The following is a 22,325-nucleotide window of genomic DNA, read 5'->3' as shown; positions in this document are numbered from 1 at the left end:
AATATTTTATTATTATACTATAACATCATAAGCTGATTTCCGAGATATTTTTGTTGTTGTATCAGACACATGTTCACAATATCAAAAGCAAATTAACAAAATAACTAAATTACACCTGTGTCCAGAACTCACTGACAAATTTCTGACTTAGTTCACATTATAAATGTTGTCATTTCTACCTCTTTTGGTTGAAATTGAAAGGAGTAGATCAGAGAATATTGATTTAGATATGACTCTGTATTCTTGTTGTATATTATGTGTGAGAATCAAAAGATTCTAGATCCTAGTATTAATGTTTCATCAATCGTCACGAAATATTTAACAAAAATTTTCATCACATGTTACATAGTTTGTCCAAAAGCCACTAAAAATCTTTGCAAATCTTTGTTGTATTTATATATATATATATATATAAAGATTGAGCTGAATATTGGTTACAAAGTGTATTAACAAATGTTACAAACTTTGATAAGTTAAGGTTTTGGAATCAGCAAACCAACATCCTACTAGAAGAATTTGTTGTCTCAAATTATATTCTAAACCATATATCGGACTAATAATATTAAAGCAAGAATAGAAAAAAAAATAATGATTATTTAATTTTTTAATTTATGTTGCATGTTTTCATTTAATTTTAGATATGGTTTGGGACACAGATTGAGACAACAAATCATTGTTACATGTTTGCCGTGACCACTATTTAAAACCTTAGCTGCATGCCATAGTTGTTGTTCCAAAAAGTACTTGCCTCATCTATTATGAATCCATTTTCTGGTTTAATAACCTCATCACTATAGACGTAGTTTTGAATTTGATCCTGCACTGTGTTAATATTTCCCACAAAAAACGGTGCTGTGTTGAAATACTCACACAATTTAACATCTTCTTGTAAAGAAGGTACAACATGTACATGAACATTATCAACATCATTATCATAAGCTTTTGCAGTTGCAGACTCTGCTAAACCCCACGTAGTGTTAAGAAAATCAGTGCTGGTTTGTAATTGGATACTGCTACTATTAATGCTTCCAATGCTGTTACTTAATTCCCAGTTTTGAATCCCATCAATGTCACCAAAGGATATAAAAGAAGCATTTTTAGTCGAGTTTAGCTCAGATATCACATGAGAAGAAGTCGAATTCGGCATGAAACAAAGAGAGGTGTTGTGATTTGAAGTAGTGAAGCCCATGTTGGGTTCATATAAAGAATAAAAAGTTTCTTCTACTATATCAGAAGTTTTGTAACTAATGATGGTTCTGTCATGAGTACTGATACCAAATGTATTATTATCTAGGAATAGTTTCTGGTTGGTGTTGTTGTTATGATTGTTGATTTTGTAACTTGAAGAAACTTCAAGAGGGTATTGTTCTATAGGCATAGAAGTTGGATTTTTTGGTTTGGAGTTTGATGATTGTTTATGGATATGAAGACCCATTACTTCATTATTGGATCCCAGTGAGGTTTTCAGGTCATTGTTGCTTTTGTTGTTTGTTGAGGGTGGCTTATTATTCTCAACTTCATGGAGGGGTTGGTGAGTGTTGGGGTCAATGCCTTTTTGCTTAAGCTTCTTCTTCATGCTGGAATTCCAAAGATTCTTTATCTCATTATCGGTTCTTCCTGGTAACTGTGCTGCAATCTGAGACCACCTAATAACAATAATAATAAAATACCAATATTTAGCTAGATATGAAAAAAACATAGAACAATGACATTAATCTTAATCATTAAAAGTGAGAAGATCACATTGATCTAATAATGTAAGACCCAACTAAATCTCTAAATAGGTCAAAAAGTCAAATGTTTAACTCCTATGAGTGGTACTTGTTGGAACGAGTAATCAGATACTCCAAAAGTGATTATTTCTTTATCTATAGGATGAGGGATATCCTTGATTATAGAAAAAAAGTCGAAAAAAAAGTAAATGCTGTAAAATACATATTTACTTACTCAACTGAACTATAAGTCTATGTTAACAATAATTACCTGTTGCCAAGGACTGCATGAAGTTCAATTATCAAATTTTCTTCCTGCTGTGAAAATGCTCCTCTCTTCAAATCAGGTCTTAGATAATTTATCCACCTCAATCTGCAGCTCTTTCCACACCTCATCAAACCTGACACATACAATACACACAAACACAAATTAAAAAAAATGGCAACCCAATACACGAGTAGAAGATCGAAAAATGTATGCAGACTAATCCGATAAATAGAAAGACTGTTTCCATAATTTGAATCATAACCTCCAAGAGTCATAAGTTAGTAATCTTATAATTATACAAGACACAACCTCTTAGATAAGGTAATAAAAGTCATAATATATAATAGTGTAATACCAGCTAGTTTGGGAACTGAACTCCAACATCCATGGCCATTGTTGGTGATGAAATTCAAAAGCTTCTCATCTTCCTCTGGTGACCAGAGACCTTTACGAAGCTTCTGCCTATAGCAGCATGAGTGTCTTCCCATAGTAGAGTTTAAGAGGTTTTGACAAAGTAGAATGGTAGCTTCATAAAGTGTATCAAATGATAAAAGAAGGAACCTTAGAAAAAGAGAGAAAAATGTAGTGAATTGGGTTATTGGACATTGCCATTTGAATTTATATATGAGTTTTCTAAACTTTATTTTCACGGGACAATCCAATAATAGTTTGGGTCCCACTATAGGTGGGTCATCATATTTGGATGGCACTGATGCAATTGATCTTATCATTGTAGGACCATAGAAGTTCATATGGTTTGACTTGTATATAAATGTCTTAGAAGCAACCGAGTAGAATGTAGCAATGTTATTAATACATTAGCGGTCAACAAACTCGTCAGGATATACTTGTACAGTGCCTCAATCAGTGGTTCATTAATTAAGTCGTATACTAGTGAAGTTAGATATATATATATTTTATATTAATATTAATGTTGAAAAAATTAATAAAGAAGACAATAACTATTTATATTTATATTTCTTGTTAAAAAATGTATATGATAGACCATATTCTAGATGTATAAAAAATGTAGTAGTTGTATGTTTGATCTTCCGGACCAATATTTTGATAAAAGTAAATCATTTTCATTAAAAAATAATTTTAAATGAAACCAGAAATATGATCGATATAATTGTATGATCGATATAAATATTATATCATACTGATATTAAGATATGTTCACCAACCAGCGCAAACTGATTTTGATAATAGTGTAATTGAGGATCAAATCTCTTCAATTGGTTATCAAATCTATTGTTACTTGCTCAATTGTCAAAATGTTTTGAGACACTTTTTCTATAGAGGTGATCCCGTCGGTGTGTATTTCGACATTCGTTCGACTAGTGTTGGATAACTACAACATGTTCTCGATTTAAAATTAGTTTTTATCTATTTCAACATTTAGCTTATATTCTAAATTGACTTGGACATCTTTCTCAATTTTTAAATTATTTTATGAAATTTTTAGTGGATTTTTTGAGATACGAGTAGAAATCAACAACACAAAATAAATCTTAATCTCATTATATAGTATTCGGTACATAGATATGTGTAAAGATAAAATGTGAAAAGTAACTAAGAAATAAAATAATAGAGGTAGAAAACTAGAAATGTCTTGGAGGCTTTTTCTTTAGAGCTCAAATTTCCATAGGAAAAAGTACTTACCCTAATAAGACAGTGCATGAAATCTTATTCATAGGTAAGTAGGAATATGCCAATTTTGCCTGAAGCTAGCTAGTAACGTTTTCACTTCTAACCATATATATATATAGAGGTAGGAGTGAGAATAAGTCGAGTCAATTTATGAGATTTGATAGTCTAACTTATTTACTGTCTAACTTAATCGATCATATTTGATAAATATAAAAGTTAAACTTACACTTTTAAAAAGTTTATATGCTTCAAAATGCGAAACTCGTGCTTAAAATATTATAACTTACTATACTGACTATGATATTATATGTTTAAAAATAAAAATATATTTGTTAATTCTTAACCTAATCTACATTAGTAATATTTCACAATTCCCTTATTCCACGAATGAGATTGGAATATTCCTACAATAATATGGATTCATAATATCTAATTTTTATTTTTATGACTTATTTAAATGTGAAAACCTAAAATCGAATTTACAGATGTATTAATTGATTTAGGTTATTGACATATTTAGACATAAAGGCTTATTTAATGGCTTTATAGATTATAAGCTTTTAATTAAGCATGTAGGTCAGACTAGAAATAGATCAAATTAGATCTTGAATACGCCAAGTCAAGCATTTGAAAATATCTTAAAATTCAATATATAACTACCAATAGGTCGAATTGGGTTCCTTACTTTAGAAAACATGCTAGCTCTGGTCATGTTTAAGTCCAATTCTACTTAGCCTATTATAATTCCACAAATATTTTACGTTTATGTTTTTCAAACTACTCTAGTGTGATGAACTTAATGTATCCATTACCATGTGACCTAGCTAGGTATGTTAAACTATAAAGTTGTGTGAAATTTCAAGGAATTACTTGGCCTAGGCTAAGATTAGTAATATGAACTACAAGATTTAAGAATGGTAAATTTCTTTTGCAAAAGTAAAGCCTGAGAGTAGCAAGATGTGTAAATAAAGTATGCTACATTAAATTGAGGATAATAGAACCTTCTCTAGGTTCTTTTGTTCCCTTAATTTAGTGTTGATACTTGAATTTTACAAACTCTATAGCCCTTTTCTTTTCTTAGCTAACTTTTCTACCACATACCCTTTGGTAGAAAACTGAATTTCTCTTCTTTTTGGACTTTTGAGGATAATTTTTCAAAATCATGATAGTTTGGAAAAGTTTCATAATTTGGGTACAAATGCAAATTAAAATTACTTTTGACATCTAAGCAAGTTAATTAAAGGTAATATTTCTCTCCATAGGAATTACTGGGAATTCAACTAACTATCCAAATGATTCATCATTTTTGCAATGTGAAAATTACGTGTCTTTTTAATTTGCTGTGGATTTCTTCAATTTCAATATTCTGACTTCACAAAAGTTATCGGTGTGGGAAGATATTAAAACCGTTGTTTGAACTAAGTGCTCAAATTTTATATCATACAATTCTATCAACTGAATTTATTATTTGAGATAATATATTTTAGTGGATAGTTTTTTCATAGTTAGTGAACATTTAAGCAAAATTATTAGATTTGTCTTTCAAGTTATTTTCTTTTGCAATTGATCATGTAATTATTTTGTTACATTTGTTCCTATCCAACTATTTTTAGTTACAACTCTCCCAAACAAAATTCACAATTTTGGTGTTATTGGGTGGAAGCATCTCTTATATACTTTTATTATTAGATTTGTGTCTTATAAAATAATATATTTAGCCAGCGTAAAAAGAAAAAATTCCTACCACCCAAAAAGATTCACAAATAAATTCTTACTAGCTATGAAAAATGTTATAACAAAAGGGTTGTGACACTTCAAAATAGTACCAAATGGTTGATCAAAATTATTAGACATTATTCATAATTCATCTAAGTGGTAGCTATTGCATAGGCATACAATATTAATGAGCAAATGATTATGAGGCAAAGATAAAACATTCATAGGTTAAACATGTAATTTTTATTTTTTAAAGATTAATTTGATGAATGATATTAAATTACTAGAATAAAATATTTTCTTATACCAGAAGTAATTTATCTTCTACAACTAGTAAAAATATGATATATATATATATATATTATTTTGTTTAGTTTTATAAATATTTTTGAAGAAAATGATTAAATAAGATAAATGTCATGATATTAGTAGCCAAATGATATAACTTATTTTCTTATACCATAAGATATTTTATTCTCGTAAATTAATGATGTTGATATCTTTCATGTTATAGTGTTGTTTCTATGCTTGTGTGCTTTCCTTGGCCTAAGCTATGTCCAAATTCATCAGCCATCCAATATGGCATTTGAGTTATATATAAACTAAGTCCTCAATTGGAAGATGCTTTTGATATATCTCCATATCTCATCATGCATTAATTTGTAAGCTTATCTTATATTTCTTATATGAGCTGTTTAAATAAGTCAAACTACAAAACTTGGTAAAATGTTTATATGTTCCATAAATTTTGCTGCCTCTATAAGTCTATAATATATGTCGGCTTCGTTGTACTATGGATATTCACATATTCAAAAATACTATAATCAATTGGTTCATTTAATAAAGTGACAAAATTAAATGGAAGTTGGTTAGCTACATAATTGAACCAATGTTTTTAAGTCTTCTTGTTCCCTGAAATCAAAAATTGATTCTTTGTTTCTGGCTTATGGGTATCAATTAATCTGATAGCAAATGATTGGAATAGCATTATTTTAATTAAAATTTGAACTTGCTTTCTATTATAAACTATAGTCTATAGAGGCAAATATTCGCTGCCAGAACATAATGGTTGGGTGGTACTTTAATTAATGCATGTCAAAATAAAATTGTTCAAGAAACACGCATGTCTAGAAGGACTGGATCATACCCTTCTTCTTTTTTCTTGATTTATTATCTTGTTTTATAGAGTGTGTTTAGTTATTAATTTTTAAGCAAAAATAGTTGTCACCACTTCAAAACCATAATTTGTAAATGCTCCAAGGTTAGTAGGATATTTATATGTCAATTCATCACTTTTTATATTATTATTGTAAGATATTTTTTATGACGAATTTAGTATGTGATATGCAATATATTGAAATTAATGTGTAAATGAAAGGAGTCATAAGGTGTTCATATGATTAGGATAGAAAGTTTAAAACATGAAATAATAAGGAAATTAAGGGTTAAATCTTACCCATTATAAATATCAATATATTAAATTTAACTTTTAGCTATAAAAAATATTCGTGTAAAAAATGAGAAAATTATATAACTATGGATTATGAATTGAGAATAACATAAATAGTCTCAAGTAGCTTTTTTCTGGTGAGATAGAAAAAAACACTAAACTTTTAACCTTATTGTTTGGTACATACTCCAAAGTAAACTATATTACCAGATTATCAGGTAATCTTGAACTCCAAAATCCAACTATAAATATTTTTCACCTAAAAACATTTGTAAAAAACAATTTAACTGGATATCAAACACCTTCCTCCTATGCATATTACAGTTTTGAATTAATAATTTATATTTCTCCTAAGAAGAAATATGAATCAAACACCTTATTTCTCCTATGGTTGGAAATGATAGTAAATTAAAGGGTGCCCTTGGTTCCCCAGTTACTCTGAAGTAAAGAATGATTGTGTAAGAAAAATAATTGGCATTATTTGTGATGGAAATATGTGGTACTGGCTAGTCTTGGTGGACCATACATTAAATTGAGCTTATTATTTAGGTCCAATGCTAGTTCCTTAGTTGAGAGATTAAAGAAGGACTAAAGCCCCATTATTTTTAAAAATAAAAATGAAATGCACATTTTTCTTTGAGTTTGTCCAGAAGATTATTGATTACTAACATTGAAGTCCACAATATTCAAAGCCAAATTTGACAAATATTAAATTGGTTATAATAAGGTTGGAGTCAACTTATCTTTTCATTACCGAGAAAGACTTGTATGGAGATGTATGTATATGGAGACAACCAATTAAATTTTGCCAACACATTAAAAACTTAATTTTAATTAAAATTTAATTATAAATGATAATACCAATAAGCATAAATACACTAGTCTTTAAATGTGACGTGTTATATGTGTCTTTATACAAATTTTTCTCCTCTTTACCTATATGGCATGACATGTTTCTTAAATTGTAAAAGGAGAGTGTGGCCTATCAAATTCTTGGGAGAGTCGATTAGAGACCGAAAGAGTTCTGGAAATATGTGATTCAAATATGTCAAAGAGATTAGCAACTTGGAGAATCACTTATGTCTTTTGGAGAGCCGGTGGTTTTGGTCAACATGGTGTTAAATAATACTCTTCCAATATATCTTCTTTCCTTTTATAAAGCTCTGAGATGTGTGATCAAAGATCTCGGGAAGAGATTTTCTATGGGGAGATGATGGAGTTCAAAAAAGGATCCCATTAGTAAAGTGGGAAACAATATATACCGATCGTGTGGGAGGTGGTTTGGATGATAAAGATTTAGAGTCTTTAATTTAGCCATTCTAGGTAAATAGAGATAATAATGTTTAAGTGGGAGAAATTTTCTTTGGGTTAAGATTTTAAAATCTAAGTATGGACCTAAATTTTTTTATGAGTATCTAGGAAGGGAAGATAGGCCTTCAGATTCTCTTTGGTATGGAGATTTGAAGAGGTCGACAAGTGGTTTAATTGATGCACAAGGGAGGATGGAATGTTGTTTTAAAAAAGTGGCGGGTAATGGAAGGTGCACTAGATTTTGGATGGATTTTTGGGTGGGTGATAGACCTTTGAATGACTTTTTTGTGAGATTTTCAATTTGAATGTAGACAAAGGCTTTGATTTCTCAATTGGGGCATTGGGTAGAGGGCGTTTGGAAGTGACAAATACATTGGAGGAATGAATCTTTTGAGTGGGAAAACTTTTGATTTAGGAGCTTCTACATGTTATTAGTCTTTTTATTATTAAGGAGGAGGAAGAGCACCACTAGATTTTGATTCATGATGTATCAAAGACATATATAGTTAAATGTACTTATAAAGTTATTTGGCGTCTTTGAAGATTCAGAGGTTTGCTTGGAGGATTGTGTTGAATAGACTTCCTTCTAAAGATCTCTTAGCCAAAAGGGGTGCTAACCTTAACAACACTCACCTTTTTTGTGTGCGGTGCAAAGTCCATCAAGAAATAGTAGATCATTTATTTTTCTCTTGTCAGTTTTCTTATTAAACTTTATAGTTTATCTACCTGTGGTTAGGCTTTGAAGTGGTTTTACTTTATAGTGGTAAGGTCCACCTAATGCAACATTTTCCCAGGTAAATGTTGAGTTTTGACAGAAAATTACTTTGTGATTTGGACGGTTTAAATTTAATCTCTTTGGGACCACAAGAATGCCTTAGTTTTTAACATCAACGGAACTTGTATGGAGGATCTAGTGGATGATATCAAGTTTAAGTTTTGGATATAGATTACAAGAAGAAATCTAGTAACATATTTTGGCTTGAATGGATTTCTAACAAGATATTAGGTTGGGAGTGTTACTATTAGTTTAGTCTTACTTTGTCTCGGATTTGGTTGGTTTTTCCTTTGTAATTTGTTGGGGGTTTTATAGGAGAGGTATATCTCATTGGCACCACAATATTTTGAAAACGGAGCTTGCAAGTGCTGCATTGCCTTAGGCACCATCATTATAGGCATATATATAAACCAGCTCCCATTGACATAATCTGAGTAAATAGATAAGAATAATCTCACCTTATAACTAGATCATTTATAATCTGAAACATTAAAAATTTGAGTAAATACCTATTTTAGTTTCTCATATTTCTTGAATTTACCAACTTAGTCTTTCGAAAAAAAGACCTAAAATAGTCCCAAAAAATTCTAAATGGGGTCAAATTAGTCCTTTTTAGGATCAAATTAGTTCATACCAAGTGTTGTAAAACATGCTAAAAAATACTAATTTGACCTACATTTAAAATTTTGGGAACCATTTTAGGTCTTTTCTTTTTTGAAAGACTAAACTGATAAGGTCGAAAAATACGAGAATTAAACTGAGTATTTTATCTAAAATTTTCAAAGGATGAATTAAACAAGGAGAGTACTTAGAACTTGGAGTTGAAATGTTTTAAGATACTCAATTGCCTCATCCAGCATTGAAGCTTTATCCACCTTCAGAAAAACCAAATACATAAGCAGCACCTAATTTTGATTCAAGAATAGTGTTAAGAGTTTTACACTATTAGTTAAGCTTATGGTGCTGCCTAAAGAAATAATTAAAAGCTTCTAATGTAAGTGAAAAATCTTAGTTACTACAATGGTGTAGCACTTCCTTTTACTTACATTAACAATGCATGAAGTTGAAATTACAAAAATATTTATAAATAACATTCCAATAGCTTGTTATGAATTTTAGTGAGAGATCATGTTTCACATTCGAGCTTAGGATTGAAGTCCTGAAAACAAAAGATGAGATGAGCTTTTATGTTGATAAAACCTTCCATATTCCTCCAAAACAAAGTATATATGATTGAAGTTTCTATAATGTTATGAAGTTTCTGAGATGTTTCTTGCAATGCACGCATCTTTTCGTTGATCCGATCTCTTCGCTTCTGTATGAATTAATCCGAAACTTCACCAGATATCATATAAAGCAGAAACATCATAACATACACTTAAGAGGGAAATTTGATTGTTTCATATTGACCAAAACACAAATAGCAGATGGTCTTGCATTGCTTACCCTTTCGGATAGATTATGCACTTCAGCCGAACGGCTTCTCTTCGAACCAATAGCATCTCGTGCACGAGCTACCTTTTTAACACCAAATGATTCTTCCCCAACATCCTGAAAAAAAGTATATGAATTTATAAAGGAACACTAAAAAATTAGTAAGAAAATAGTTAAACATATAAGATAGTGTAATTCTAAGACACTAACTTCACTTTGGTCCTCAGGGTCCTCATCTTTTCGATGTTTTCTTTTCGAACTTCGAATTGGATCACGTGAACATCTCTTAGCAGCATTGCAAAAGCAAACAGAGGAAGAGGCTACTGCTGGCTCCATTCTTTTTTCAACAACTTCCTGTTTTTTACTGCCACTTTCACCGAGAACTAAATTCGATGTTCGATCAATCTTCGAAACATATTTGCAAGTAGGATCAAACTGCTTAGAAAAAGCGGCGTTCGCTTCAACAGATTTTGGCTCCAAAGGTTTCCAATCAACATTAGATATCTCCATAACATGCTAAATTCATTATTGTTCCACTATTGCTAGAGATAATTGGATCTTGCTTCTCCATTCTAAGCTAGAAAAACCACTTGAGGCAGATGGATTCTGAGTGGTTTCTCCAACATTACTTGCATTGTTTTCGGTTATATTCGATACTCTAGACCTAACCGATGATGCAAATGATGTTTGACATTGATGTAATGATGCTGATGAGTTTCCATGAGAGTCCCTAAGTACCTTATTAGAACTACTTTTATCCAATAAGGTAAAATCATTCATGTAAGAAATCAGAACCATAGTCATGTTGCAAAGACTCATCCATTTCATAATTCAACTAAGGTAACACTTCTTTATTTGGTAAACTCATACAAGTTGGAATCTTTCTAGCTCTACAAGACTGACCCAACATTGGAATTTGGCCATTTTCACAAACTAGCTCAAAGAAATCATTCTCAGGTCTGCATAAAAATTCCACAAAAGCAAGGTCAAAAATCAACTTAAAACTAAGATGGTAAGAACAAAAGAAAGAGTAAAAAAAAGATCAAATCAAATAATGGAATTCACACACATAGTGGATATGATTGTATTAAAGTTATTATTTGAACTTACATGGCAGATTGATCAAGTACACAGTGATAGCATTGTTTTAAATTGCGGTTGCGGTCGCCATTGTGGTTATTATGGCCGTTGCGATGCGGATTGCGGCTGTTAAGTTGTGAATTATTTTATGAGTGTAAACATATTTTTGACATCGAATGCAGTCTGATGCAACCTGATGCGGTCCAATGCGGTTGCGTTAAGGCAATTGCGGTGTAATGCGGTTGCGAAGTCACCGCAACTACAATATTGCAGCCGCATCACAGTGATGCAGTCCGCAACATAGTCGCATGATACGCGGTTCTCTTCTGTACGGGTACAGCTACATAGTACGGGTACGTTATAGATATATTTAGTTAATACATTCAATATGTTTTTTATATTTATATTATTACGGTGAACTATTAATTAATAATATATTTAAAATATTTTATTTTAATTTTTTTGATTTAATTTGGATAATTTATAATATAATATTATTTAATAATTTGGTTATTTTCACTTAGGTGTATTTTTTTATTAATGAAAACTAAAGGAATGAGTCAATTTAAATTTTTAGAAAAAATAATTCAGTATTTTTTAAAGAAATACTTTTATTTAAATTGGTTTCATTAAAGTATTTTGGGTTATCTAGGTACGCCTAATACTCTACCCAATACTATCAAAACCTAATTTCATTTAAATCCTAGCCTTCATCTTCTTATTGCCTCTATCTTCTTCTTCTTCAGGTTTTTTCTCAATGGCTCCTCCTCCTTTATCTTCTACTCTTTCTCTATTTTTTTCCTATGGTTTCTCATTCGTATTCGCTTGGTCACAGTTTAAAGCTCAGGGTTGAGAAAAATTACATATTTAATGGTGGTTCCTTTGGAACTAGGTATCAATACACGAATTAGAGTATTTTGGGTCACCAAAGTACCATGCATCGATATTGACGAACTGATTCGCAGTTCTCCAGCCAAACCTACAAATCTAATTCTATGGTCCTCAATTTGATTGACTATGATAGTGTTATTCTCTTTAGAATCAAGTCCCCCTTTATCCATGCCTTACAACTATATGCAATGAAATGAATCAATGGATGCAACTAAATTAAGGAAGCACACCCACAAACTTACAAAATTTTCATTGTTGCTATGAACAAATATCACTTGTTTCTAATAATATTTCATTTCCTCTCCTGGATCAATTAGAATCTTACTTTTTATTTTCTTAAATTTTCTTTTATTCATATGAGAATATGTAATTGGTTCAATATATAAAATTGGATATAAGTGGACATGTGATCTCTCTGTAATGTATGCTAAAACCGACATGATAATATGTTACTTAAGTAACTACCTTTGACTTTGACATCCCCAAATAAGGTTTCAAGACATGAAAACCTGACACAAGTGCCCCACTATCCACTATGAGACAAACAAAACTAACACTGTGATTTTAAAATATGGTAAGAAAGAGATAAACAATAATAAATTGGAAGGAACAAAATCATACTTTTAATAGCCAAACAAAGTCCTTATCAGGAAACTAAACTATATGATAAGATAAAATGAAATTATTAATAGATTTGAGAGCATCAGTCAAACACTAATACATTGTTTAATAATGTCTATATAAAATACATAATCCTAATGACTTGAAAAAATAGAGGATCTTATTATTATAATCACCAAAAGAGTATTGAAAAAGGAATAGATTTCATGTGATAAATTAATAGTGGAAGTTAGAGTATGAAAAGTACTAGTAATGTTAAGACTGCATCTAAGATTAAACAAGAAGAAACCAAAATTTTAGTAGGAAAGTTGGGAGAATAAGTCGAGAATACATATAAACTATCTCATTTCTGGTGCCCACCAACTATAAAATATCACTTAAATAAAAAAATTCCTAAAAATAAAAATTAGTATTTTTATATTATTTATTAGAATTTTATTAACTAGAGATATGAGAAATATTAGTTTTTTCGAGACAGATAATTTATATTCCTGAAATAAATCCCAAGAGTGGGACAGGAAGAAAGAGAAATGAAATTGATTCAGGTTTTTTATTATTCAACCATTGTTAATTAAGCAACCGTGGTGGTTAAGTTCCCTCCATGATGTTTTGTCTCTGGCCCATTCATCAATCACAACACAATCTAAAATCATGTTCAAATCCAATGTTCACATTCTAAAGAGACCTACGCTCATCTTGAGAGAGTGAACAACACGAACCTCTCAATCATAACAAGGGTAAGTTTTTTAATATATTTCCTTATGCCGACATTATATTGAGGACTATGGAACGATGAGTCTTACTCTAGTGATTGAAATTAATAAATTTTCTTTCATCCAACAATATGTTTATTCATAAATTTTGATCTCTAATTTTACTTTGATTCTTTTGTTTACCCTTTGGAGTAACATTTATTTGATTTATTATTCTTTCTTTGTAAGGTGCACAATTTTATTATCTTTTCTACAATATGTATTAACTCAAATTTCTTCCTAATTTATTCAATAATATTATCTTTATTCACTCATCCGATTCAACATTTTCATATATAATATATTGAGTTTATTCACTTATTAACATTTGACATTTGAATATTATGTTTCATATGACATTGCATATCTTATAGTTGTGCGATAAAATTTTCCCTTTAATTTTAATAACACATTTTTATCACATATGATAAATGAAACACTAAACCATTAAATTTAACATGTTTGAATCATGTGGTTTACATCTATCTTACTTATCCAATATTTAATAATTGACACAACATATTTAAATTTACTCATTATGATATTACATGATCTCCAATTTTACCTTTATAATAAGATGAAATTAAGGTTTTTCACGTTGATATATGACACTAAGTTTATAATGATTATCCAATAAGTTTATAATTTTGTTTAATTTTAAAAACAAGCTACTTCATTTTTTATCTTTAGTCAAGTAAATCCTTTATCTTCTAAGAAATTGATCTTTATTATATTTTTGCCATTTTTTTAATACGTAGTGAATTTGCATAAAATATATTTGATGAGTGTCTGTCTTTATCATAATAATATATATAACAATATCTCAAATATTATTTATTTTGATAATATTATCTTGCTTTGGTTTGAATAGTTATGTTTATCATAACATTTATCCTAAATATTTAGATTAAATTATCACACTTTTATCTTTTAGTCATTTTATCTATTATTATGCAACACCTATGAGATTATTAATATATAATAATTATCGTTACAATTATCATGTATATTAATATAAAACTTATGTCTTGTGAATGATTATCCAATAAATTTATAATTTTGTTTAATTTAAAAAACAAGCTACTCCATTGGTTATCCTTAGTCACCTGAATCTTTTATCTTCTAAGATTTGGTTTGTTTCAAAAATATATCTAGTGATAGAAAATGATCTTTATTATCCTTTTGACATATTTTTTAATACATAGTGAATTGGCATAAAATATATTTGATGAGTGTTTATCTTTATCATAATAATATATCTAATAATATCTCCTATATTATTTATTTTCACAACATTATTTTGCTTTGATTTGAATATTATGTGTATCATAACATTTATCCTAAAATATATAGATTAAATTATCACACTTTTATCTTTTTATCATTTTATCCATAATTATGCAACACCTATGAGATTATTATTATTATTATCATGTATATTATTAATTATGCAACAGATTATTAATATATAACAATTATCATGTATATTATTATAATACAAAACAAAATATATAAGTCTATGTTTGCTTTATGTTTTTTATATATTATAATTATTATATTATTCTGAATACTATATATATTTATAAACAATCTCTTAGCTCTTCCTTCCATTATGTGATGCTTCAACCTTATCTTTTTCTATGATATACAATATATAACAATTTATAGTCTCCGACCACCATATATCTCTTAGGAGATGAGATTAATTTCACCTACCCTTTTTTATGTATATTTATTATTCCCTATATATTATATAAGAAAGGCCAACCCTAAAGTTTTTTGTGTCATCAACTCTCCCTCTTTGTAACAAATTATCTTTTCTCCTCATGTTGCAAACAACATGAATGATGCTGTTGAGGAATGGGAAGACTCTACTACGGTAACTTTTATTTCCTTTGCCTTGTTGAATTTTTGTTTTATTCTATACTCATAAATTCCTTGCCCTTCTTTCTAAACAAACAATTTGGCAACAACAACTATGCTTTATGAAAATAAAGAAGAATATTTTTCATTCCTTCTTTTAAACTAAACAAGGAATCCTTGTGATTTTAACAAGATACCTACTATAAGTCTATTCTGCCATATATATGAATTGGTAAAGCTTAAATACTTAAGTGAGTTTGTTTGAGAATGGGACAATGTGCTGAGGAAGAATTAAGTTTTGTTCTGTTATTTTTTGGGTAATGGTCATCCAATGTGCTGAGGAAGAATTGATGCATTGGAATGACTCGTAGACAATGTGATTTTGCTTTGGGATGGGACAATGGCATGGGCGGATCAAAGAAGATAGAATTGACCATAGGAATGAGACGCGTAAGGCGGGGGAGAAGACCATTATGGTCTTAGAGTTTTTTATTGAAGTTTTCTTCTCTTCGATTCCCTCAAAAGTCGGAGAGTTTGTAGATTAGGAACTACCATGAGAACTTGTTTTCCATGTAAGATTCCTTAATCTTTGTCATAACGATGTGTAGAGTCTTGCATGTTTGATTTGCTTGAAAATTTGTGTTTATGAATTTGTTTGTATTTACCACAATATGATGTACTCGCTTATGGTATTATATCGCCATGAAATATAGTTAATTAATCATAAATGAATGAATGTGAGTATTTGTGATGAAATTGACAATTGTTTTATGTTCTAAATGTTTATGGAAAGGTTGCAATTTGGAAATATCACAATTGTAATCATTATGTTGTTGATTGATGTATTGATATGAGAATTATATAAGTTGATTGTTGTATTGATATGAAAAATGTATAAGTTAATTCTTCTATTGATATGGAAAATATATAAGTTTATTGCTTTATTGATATTGAAAATATAGAAGTTGATTATTATGTTGATATGAAAAAATGTATAAGTTAATTGTTGTATTAATATTGAAAATAAATAACTTGATTGTAGTATTCATATGAAAAATATATAAGTTGGTTGTTGTATTGATTGAAATATATATAAATTGATTATTGTATTGATATAGGAAATACATAAGTTGAAATTAAGGTTTTGCACGTTGATATTTGATCACTAAGTTAGTGTCTAGAGCTCGCCCTAAGTATATGTCATAGTAAAATGCATTGAGGCTGAGACAACTAACTTAGGTGATATTTTTGGAAAGAATGAATTTGATGAGAGCCTATGACTATTCACACACTTGAAAGTGTAGTGAGATTTGGGGTTTTACCTAATGATCTTGGATATTAAGTTAGTGTATTGAGTTCATCCATTGGACTTGGCATGCTAGAAATGAATTGGAGCTGAGACGAATAACTTATGTGATATTTGTTGAATTAAAATTGGTAAAACCTAGATTAAAAGATTTAATGGGCTAACTTCGGTTGGTGAGCATGCTTTGCATTCTTGTAGTTGAAGTTGAGAAAATGAAAAGATATGATGATTGAAATATCATTGCGGATTTGGAAAGTGCGACAATGATGGTGATTCGTCAAGATGCCTTGATGAATTGCGTAGGTCGGATAGTGTAGTGAGGGTTTGGTGAGAGTGCAAAGTGTCAAGGATAGCACTAACATTTCTCTGCGTATGTTTTGATGAAGACAAAGTTCTATTAAAGCTTGAATATGGCTCAACAATCAACATGCCTTATGCTCATTTGGTCATATCTAGACTAAGACGTAAATTGAGTCTATATTCTAAGTAGTCTAGGATGTGTGCCGTAGTAAGTGAGTATAGGTTAGGTGAACCTAGGTGCTAGTCTCTTAAGCCATCTTAATTGTCATATCATATTCATGAGACATATCATCTAGCTAATTGTATATTCATGCATTAATCATACATGTCATATGTGCATATTAGGCATAATATAATTGTTAAAGCATGTATATATATTGTGCATAACATATGAGAAGTTTACCTTGTGAAACATGTGCATTAATGTTCTAGTTAATCGATTAACGTGGTGACTTAATCGATTAACTCAACTGCTTTTATGTTAAATCAGTGTTTTCTGTTTAAATTGTTTTCTGTGTCATTCTGTTGCATGGTTAATCGATTAACGGGTAGCCTTAATCGGTTAACTAGTCTGTTATTTGTTATAACTGAATTCTGGTTCAACCGTTTAACTGTTTGCAATGAATGTAACCGCCTAAACACCATGCTATAAATAAGAGGCAACGTTCAGAAAACCATAGCATTGCATTATATTGTATAGGGCTGTCATGAGAAGATAGATATTATGCTGTTTTGATTTCTATCATTTGCTTACTGTTTTGCATAATTCTATGTCCATCCATATCTTGCTCACATGCTCATGCATTAGATAGATTGTTAGAGAGATTATCTGTATGTTTTTTGATTAACTCACATAAATCTTGATGGCTTAATTGATTAGTAAGTGGGTTAGTCTTTGAGTCTTTTTCTTGTAATATTCCAAGCATTATTGTGTTTAGTATACCTTGCTGTTTAACGTGTTTTTTGTGTATTTATGGATTAGTCTCTTGGTGTGAGATCACCACAGAGATTGAGATTCTTCATCAAGGCTAGGAGGTCTTGATTTGAGGACAAGAATCTTGGCTGTGGCTGTTTCGCGAGAAAGGTTTTCTCAGGCGAAGGGTAGAGTCAAACCAAGGATTTAGGGTTCCTAGATTTCAAGAAAGAAGCGTCTTATGTGCTTGTAATTGAATTGGTGTGTGTATTCATACTGTATCTCAATATTGTGAAGAAGAAAATCTCCCTAGATCAGAAGGGGAGGCCTAGATGTAGTTTGCAGTGGACCACAAACGAACCAGGATAAAAATCCTTTGTGCACTGTTCTTTCTCTCTTAATCTTCTTTAAGTTTCTTGCCGTTATAAATTGAATTTGTAATTGATATTCTGGATATTTATTTACTGCCATATGCTTAATATTTGTGCGTAAAAATATATGTATTATATTTGTTCAATTGTGTTTAAATAATTGTGCAATTTGCATGTTCGATCATTCTGTTATGTGAAATAGTTAATCGATTAAAGCGTGATGTTAATCGATTAACTGGACTGTTTCCAGCAGTTGGGTTTTGGTTCAAGAAGCGGTGATTGATAACTACTACACCTATTCAACCCCCTCTAGGTGTTCTTAGGCCACTGATACCTAACATTTGGTCCTATAAGCCATAGGATAGTCCTACATGCAAACTATGCAGTCTCTGACACCCCTTGTGCATTTCATGATCAATAGAGAGGATTCATAAAATGGACTGGGCTTACCACGTAAGCATCTTAGATAGAGGTACTAGAAAACATTTGATATTGTTACTTGCCATTGTTAGGGTAATATGTATTCCCGTTTGCTTTCCCACTAGGATCTTGGCCTTCAAGTATTGTATTTTTTTTATGGTGATTGGTTGGTGGAATCGCATATTGCATTGCATGAGAGATATACTAATTGGGAATGTGAATATCCTCTTGTATAATACACTAACTTCATGCATCATTGCATATGTTTGACATTGTTTGATTATAGTGTTGTTATAGGGTGCCTCACTTTAATGTTATTTCTTTATGTAATTTTACGTTGCAGTCACTGTAGTTGGTTCTTACTCCCTTTTCTTTGTATTTTCTTTTGTACATACTATCTGTATGAACATGTTTTTTGCAGTTTCTTTAAGGATATCCATTGATGAAAATATATACAAGAACTTTGCTGATGTATGAACATATTTGTTGCAATTCGAGTATTATTTGTATATCTACTCTTTCTAAGCTCAACAATAAACAATGGTTCATTTTAGAAGGAATATTACAAACTTTGCAAGTCTTTAATCACAATAAAAGAGTGAAAGTTTTAATTGACCTTCTGATTGTTCGCGTCTTCTAAAATGTTATAAATTATATTCTTCAAATGTTGATACAAGTTATGGATGATGCATATAAGGTAATCATTTTATAGTCATTGATGTTCTGCTAGCATTTCTTTTCAAAATTAATACCCCTTGAGACTTGTATTCATTGTAGCTTGAATTTCCCTGGCACTTCTGCAACATCATTAATGTTGTAATATTGTTTAATTATATGTATACTTAAAGTGAGGTCTTAACATTGAGAGTACGCATTGAGAGTACGCATCACACAAGTGAGGTCTTAACAAATGATATCTTATATAAATTTATTATTGTACAACAATACTGACATAAATAAAATTAAATTAGATATAGACTAAGATTTGATAAATATACTATATAAAATCTATTATTGGTGATAACATATTTAATTTTAGAGATACAATATGAATAACATATAAGATGAAAAATATAAATTTTTATAAATGGTAAAATAGAGAAGACAAAATTATATTGTTTAACTACTAATTTCATTAATAATGATGAATATTGATTTTTAGTACAAGAGTTTTGAGTGTTAGCTCACTTTTTTTAGATCAATCAATTTAATATGTTAAATTATATAGACTAAAGCCTAAAATAATTAAAAAAATATAGTGCTTATAAAAATGATGATGTTAAAATTATTATTGGATAGATAATATTTTGAGTGTTTATTCCATCATTTTTTACTCAATTTATAAGTCATGTCATATAAAATAAATTATTAGTAAGGACAAAATATGGTAATAAAAAATTCCACTTTCTAATTATCAATTCCCAATATTTCTATATTATTATTATTATGATTTCTTTTCTTATAATAATAGTATATATAATGAATTAATTAACCTATGACTATATAAGTTGTCGCTTTTATAAATAAAACTTACTCTTCGTTTCATATATTTTAAACTTTTAAGTTTCTCTTGTAATTATATTTTTTTTTTATGTTTTGCAAACTGAATCTATTTTTTATACTTTATTTTTCAAATATATCATTATTTATTATTCATTTTTTCACATTTATTTTTCTATTTCTTTTTTAATTCAGCTTCCTATGTGAATTAAATAAAGTTATTTTAATCAACCTATATTCAAATTTATTAAATTTCAAATTTGGAATAGAATGACTATTTAGTTGCTTCTGTCTTCTTCTTTCATTCTTCACAACTTCATTTTATAACATAACCAAACAACAAATATTATTTTCACTACTCAACAATCTGACTATTGTGATTCACCAGAAATTGTAGGTTACTGATAAGTGGCAATCATACCTAAATTTCATATATTTTTATGACACTTATCTTAAGTATAATTGAGAAAAATCAATTTAAAAACAATACTTTTTGGATAAAATATCACAATCTTGTATATTTGTGTTTGTATTTCTCTTTAATGTATTTTGTACGATTTAGAAAGAAAAAGAAAAGAGAATAAAGACTCCTGGTCCAAGAAGAAAAAGAAGTCAAATTCAAGGTGCTCAAGCATGCAGCTTAGCGTGGACCAAGCTACGTTGACCAGGTCAGAACACAATCTTAGCACTGACAGACACAAGCCTGGCACATGCCCAAGCTGCTCAAGCAGGCAGCTTAGTGGTGCCACATGTTTGCTCAACGATGAACCAGACACCTGACCAGGTCAGCAAGCACCAAGTCGTGTCTCAGTCAGCACAGTCTAAGCTACTCCAGTAGACAGCTTAGCGGTGCCACATGTGTGCTCAGTGGTGTGCACCCAAAATTAACTTAGCCATCAAGAAACCATGAAGTCATGCATGACCTCACTTCAAGTAGCCCACCATAGGATTTTCAGGAGTAGCTCACCATATCTGGTCTCGTAGCTCACAACTAGCCTTGGTGAGTCAAGCTTAAGGAGGTGACCAAACTACTTGACCAAGTGACCAAACCCATGCTGAAGGGTTTGGTTAGCTGTTGAGCAGTGCAAAGAAGCAGCTCAGCGGTGGCAGGAAAAATTCTCAAATAGGAAGGCATTTCCTTCATTCAAGAGGACTTTTTCCCTAAATAAAAAACACAATTCTCTATTCTTATTTCTTAGTTTGAAATCTCAGTTCATAAAAGCTTTTGGAAGTAAGTTTTATAGTTTTTAGTTTATAATTCAAGAGGAGAAAAGAGAAGGCAAATGAGATGCAAAAATTTGTTTTGTAATCTCATTTGGAACTTAAAGCATCCAATCCTCGGATGAATGGCTCATGCTCCTAATAATTTCATTTGAAAGTTCATTATGTATTTCTTCTTCTTCTTCTTTTATTCTAAATTTGAATTTTAATCATTCAAGTTGCTGCTTTGGTTAATCTTATTTGTTTGAGAAGTTCTTAATGCTCTTTTTAGATTGATCACCTAAAAACCGATTTCAAGTCATGAAAAATTACTTGTCTCAAACACTTAACAAATAAACTAAGAAGTAGTTGTACTACTTAGTTAATTTGCCAAGTTAAGCGTACTTTTCTTAAGATCTTATATTCATTACTACTTCAATATTAGAGTAGCCAAGATTAGGGTGTGACAACCTAGTCTCTTTGTGGATGTAGTATTGTTTAGTAGTGAATATAAGTGATCATCATTCTATCATTTTAGACATACACTAAAGGAGGATTTCAAACCTTGGTGTTTGGAGTTAATCAAAGTAAAACATAAGAACTTGTCTAAGTAGTTCAAATACATAAGAAGTTGAGAAATACTTTCATCATTCAAAATGATCTTGTCTCCTCAAGAATTTGTTAATACTTAGTTTATGTTTCTTGTTAAGTGTTTATGTCCATATCAAATCAAATCAAAAACAACCAAAATATATTCCCTCATTATTTGTGCATTGACATATTCATATG

At 30.0% G+C, this 22,325-nt stretch overlaps 2 protein-coding genes across 2 annotated transcripts; both read right to left on the bottom strand.

Moving 5' to 3' along the window:
* LOC109344630 (transcription factor MYB28-like) lies at positions 701 to 2,494 on the bottom strand. The gene is made up of 3 exons (XM_019583388.1): positions 2,336 to 2,494; positions 1,984 to 2,113; positions 701 to 1,646 (listed from the first exon to the last, which is right to left on the bottom strand). Exons 1-3 carry the CDS (start codon positions 2,466 to 2,468, stop codon positions 701 to 703), a joined length of 1,209 nt encoding a protein of 402 aa, XP_019438933.1. The 5' UTR covers positions 2,469 to 2,494.
* Positions 9,677 to 10,831, bottom strand: LOC109344629 (transcription factor PIF3-like). The gene is made up of 4 exons (XM_019583387.1): positions 10,530 to 10,831; positions 10,332 to 10,436; positions 10,145 to 10,200; positions 9,677 to 9,770 (listed from the first exon to the last, which is right to left on the bottom strand). The coding sequence occupies exons 1-4, from the start codon at positions 10,827 to 10,829 to the stop codon at positions 9,677 to 9,679; spliced, it is 555 nt and encodes a 184-aa protein (XP_019438932.1). The 5' UTR covers positions 10,830 to 10,831.

Source organism: Lupinus angustifolius, chromosome LG04 (genome assembly GCF_001865875.1).
Source record: "Lupinus angustifolius cultivar Tanjil chromosome LG04, LupAngTanjil_v1.0, whole genome shotgun sequence".
In the NCBI taxonomy this organism is placed as follows: Eukaryota; Viridiplantae; Streptophyta; class Magnoliopsida; order Fabales; family Fabaceae; genus Lupinus; species Lupinus angustifolius.
The sequence above is the reverse complement of the archived record's forward strand: the minus strand, read 5'-3'. Positions and strand labels throughout refer to the sequence as shown.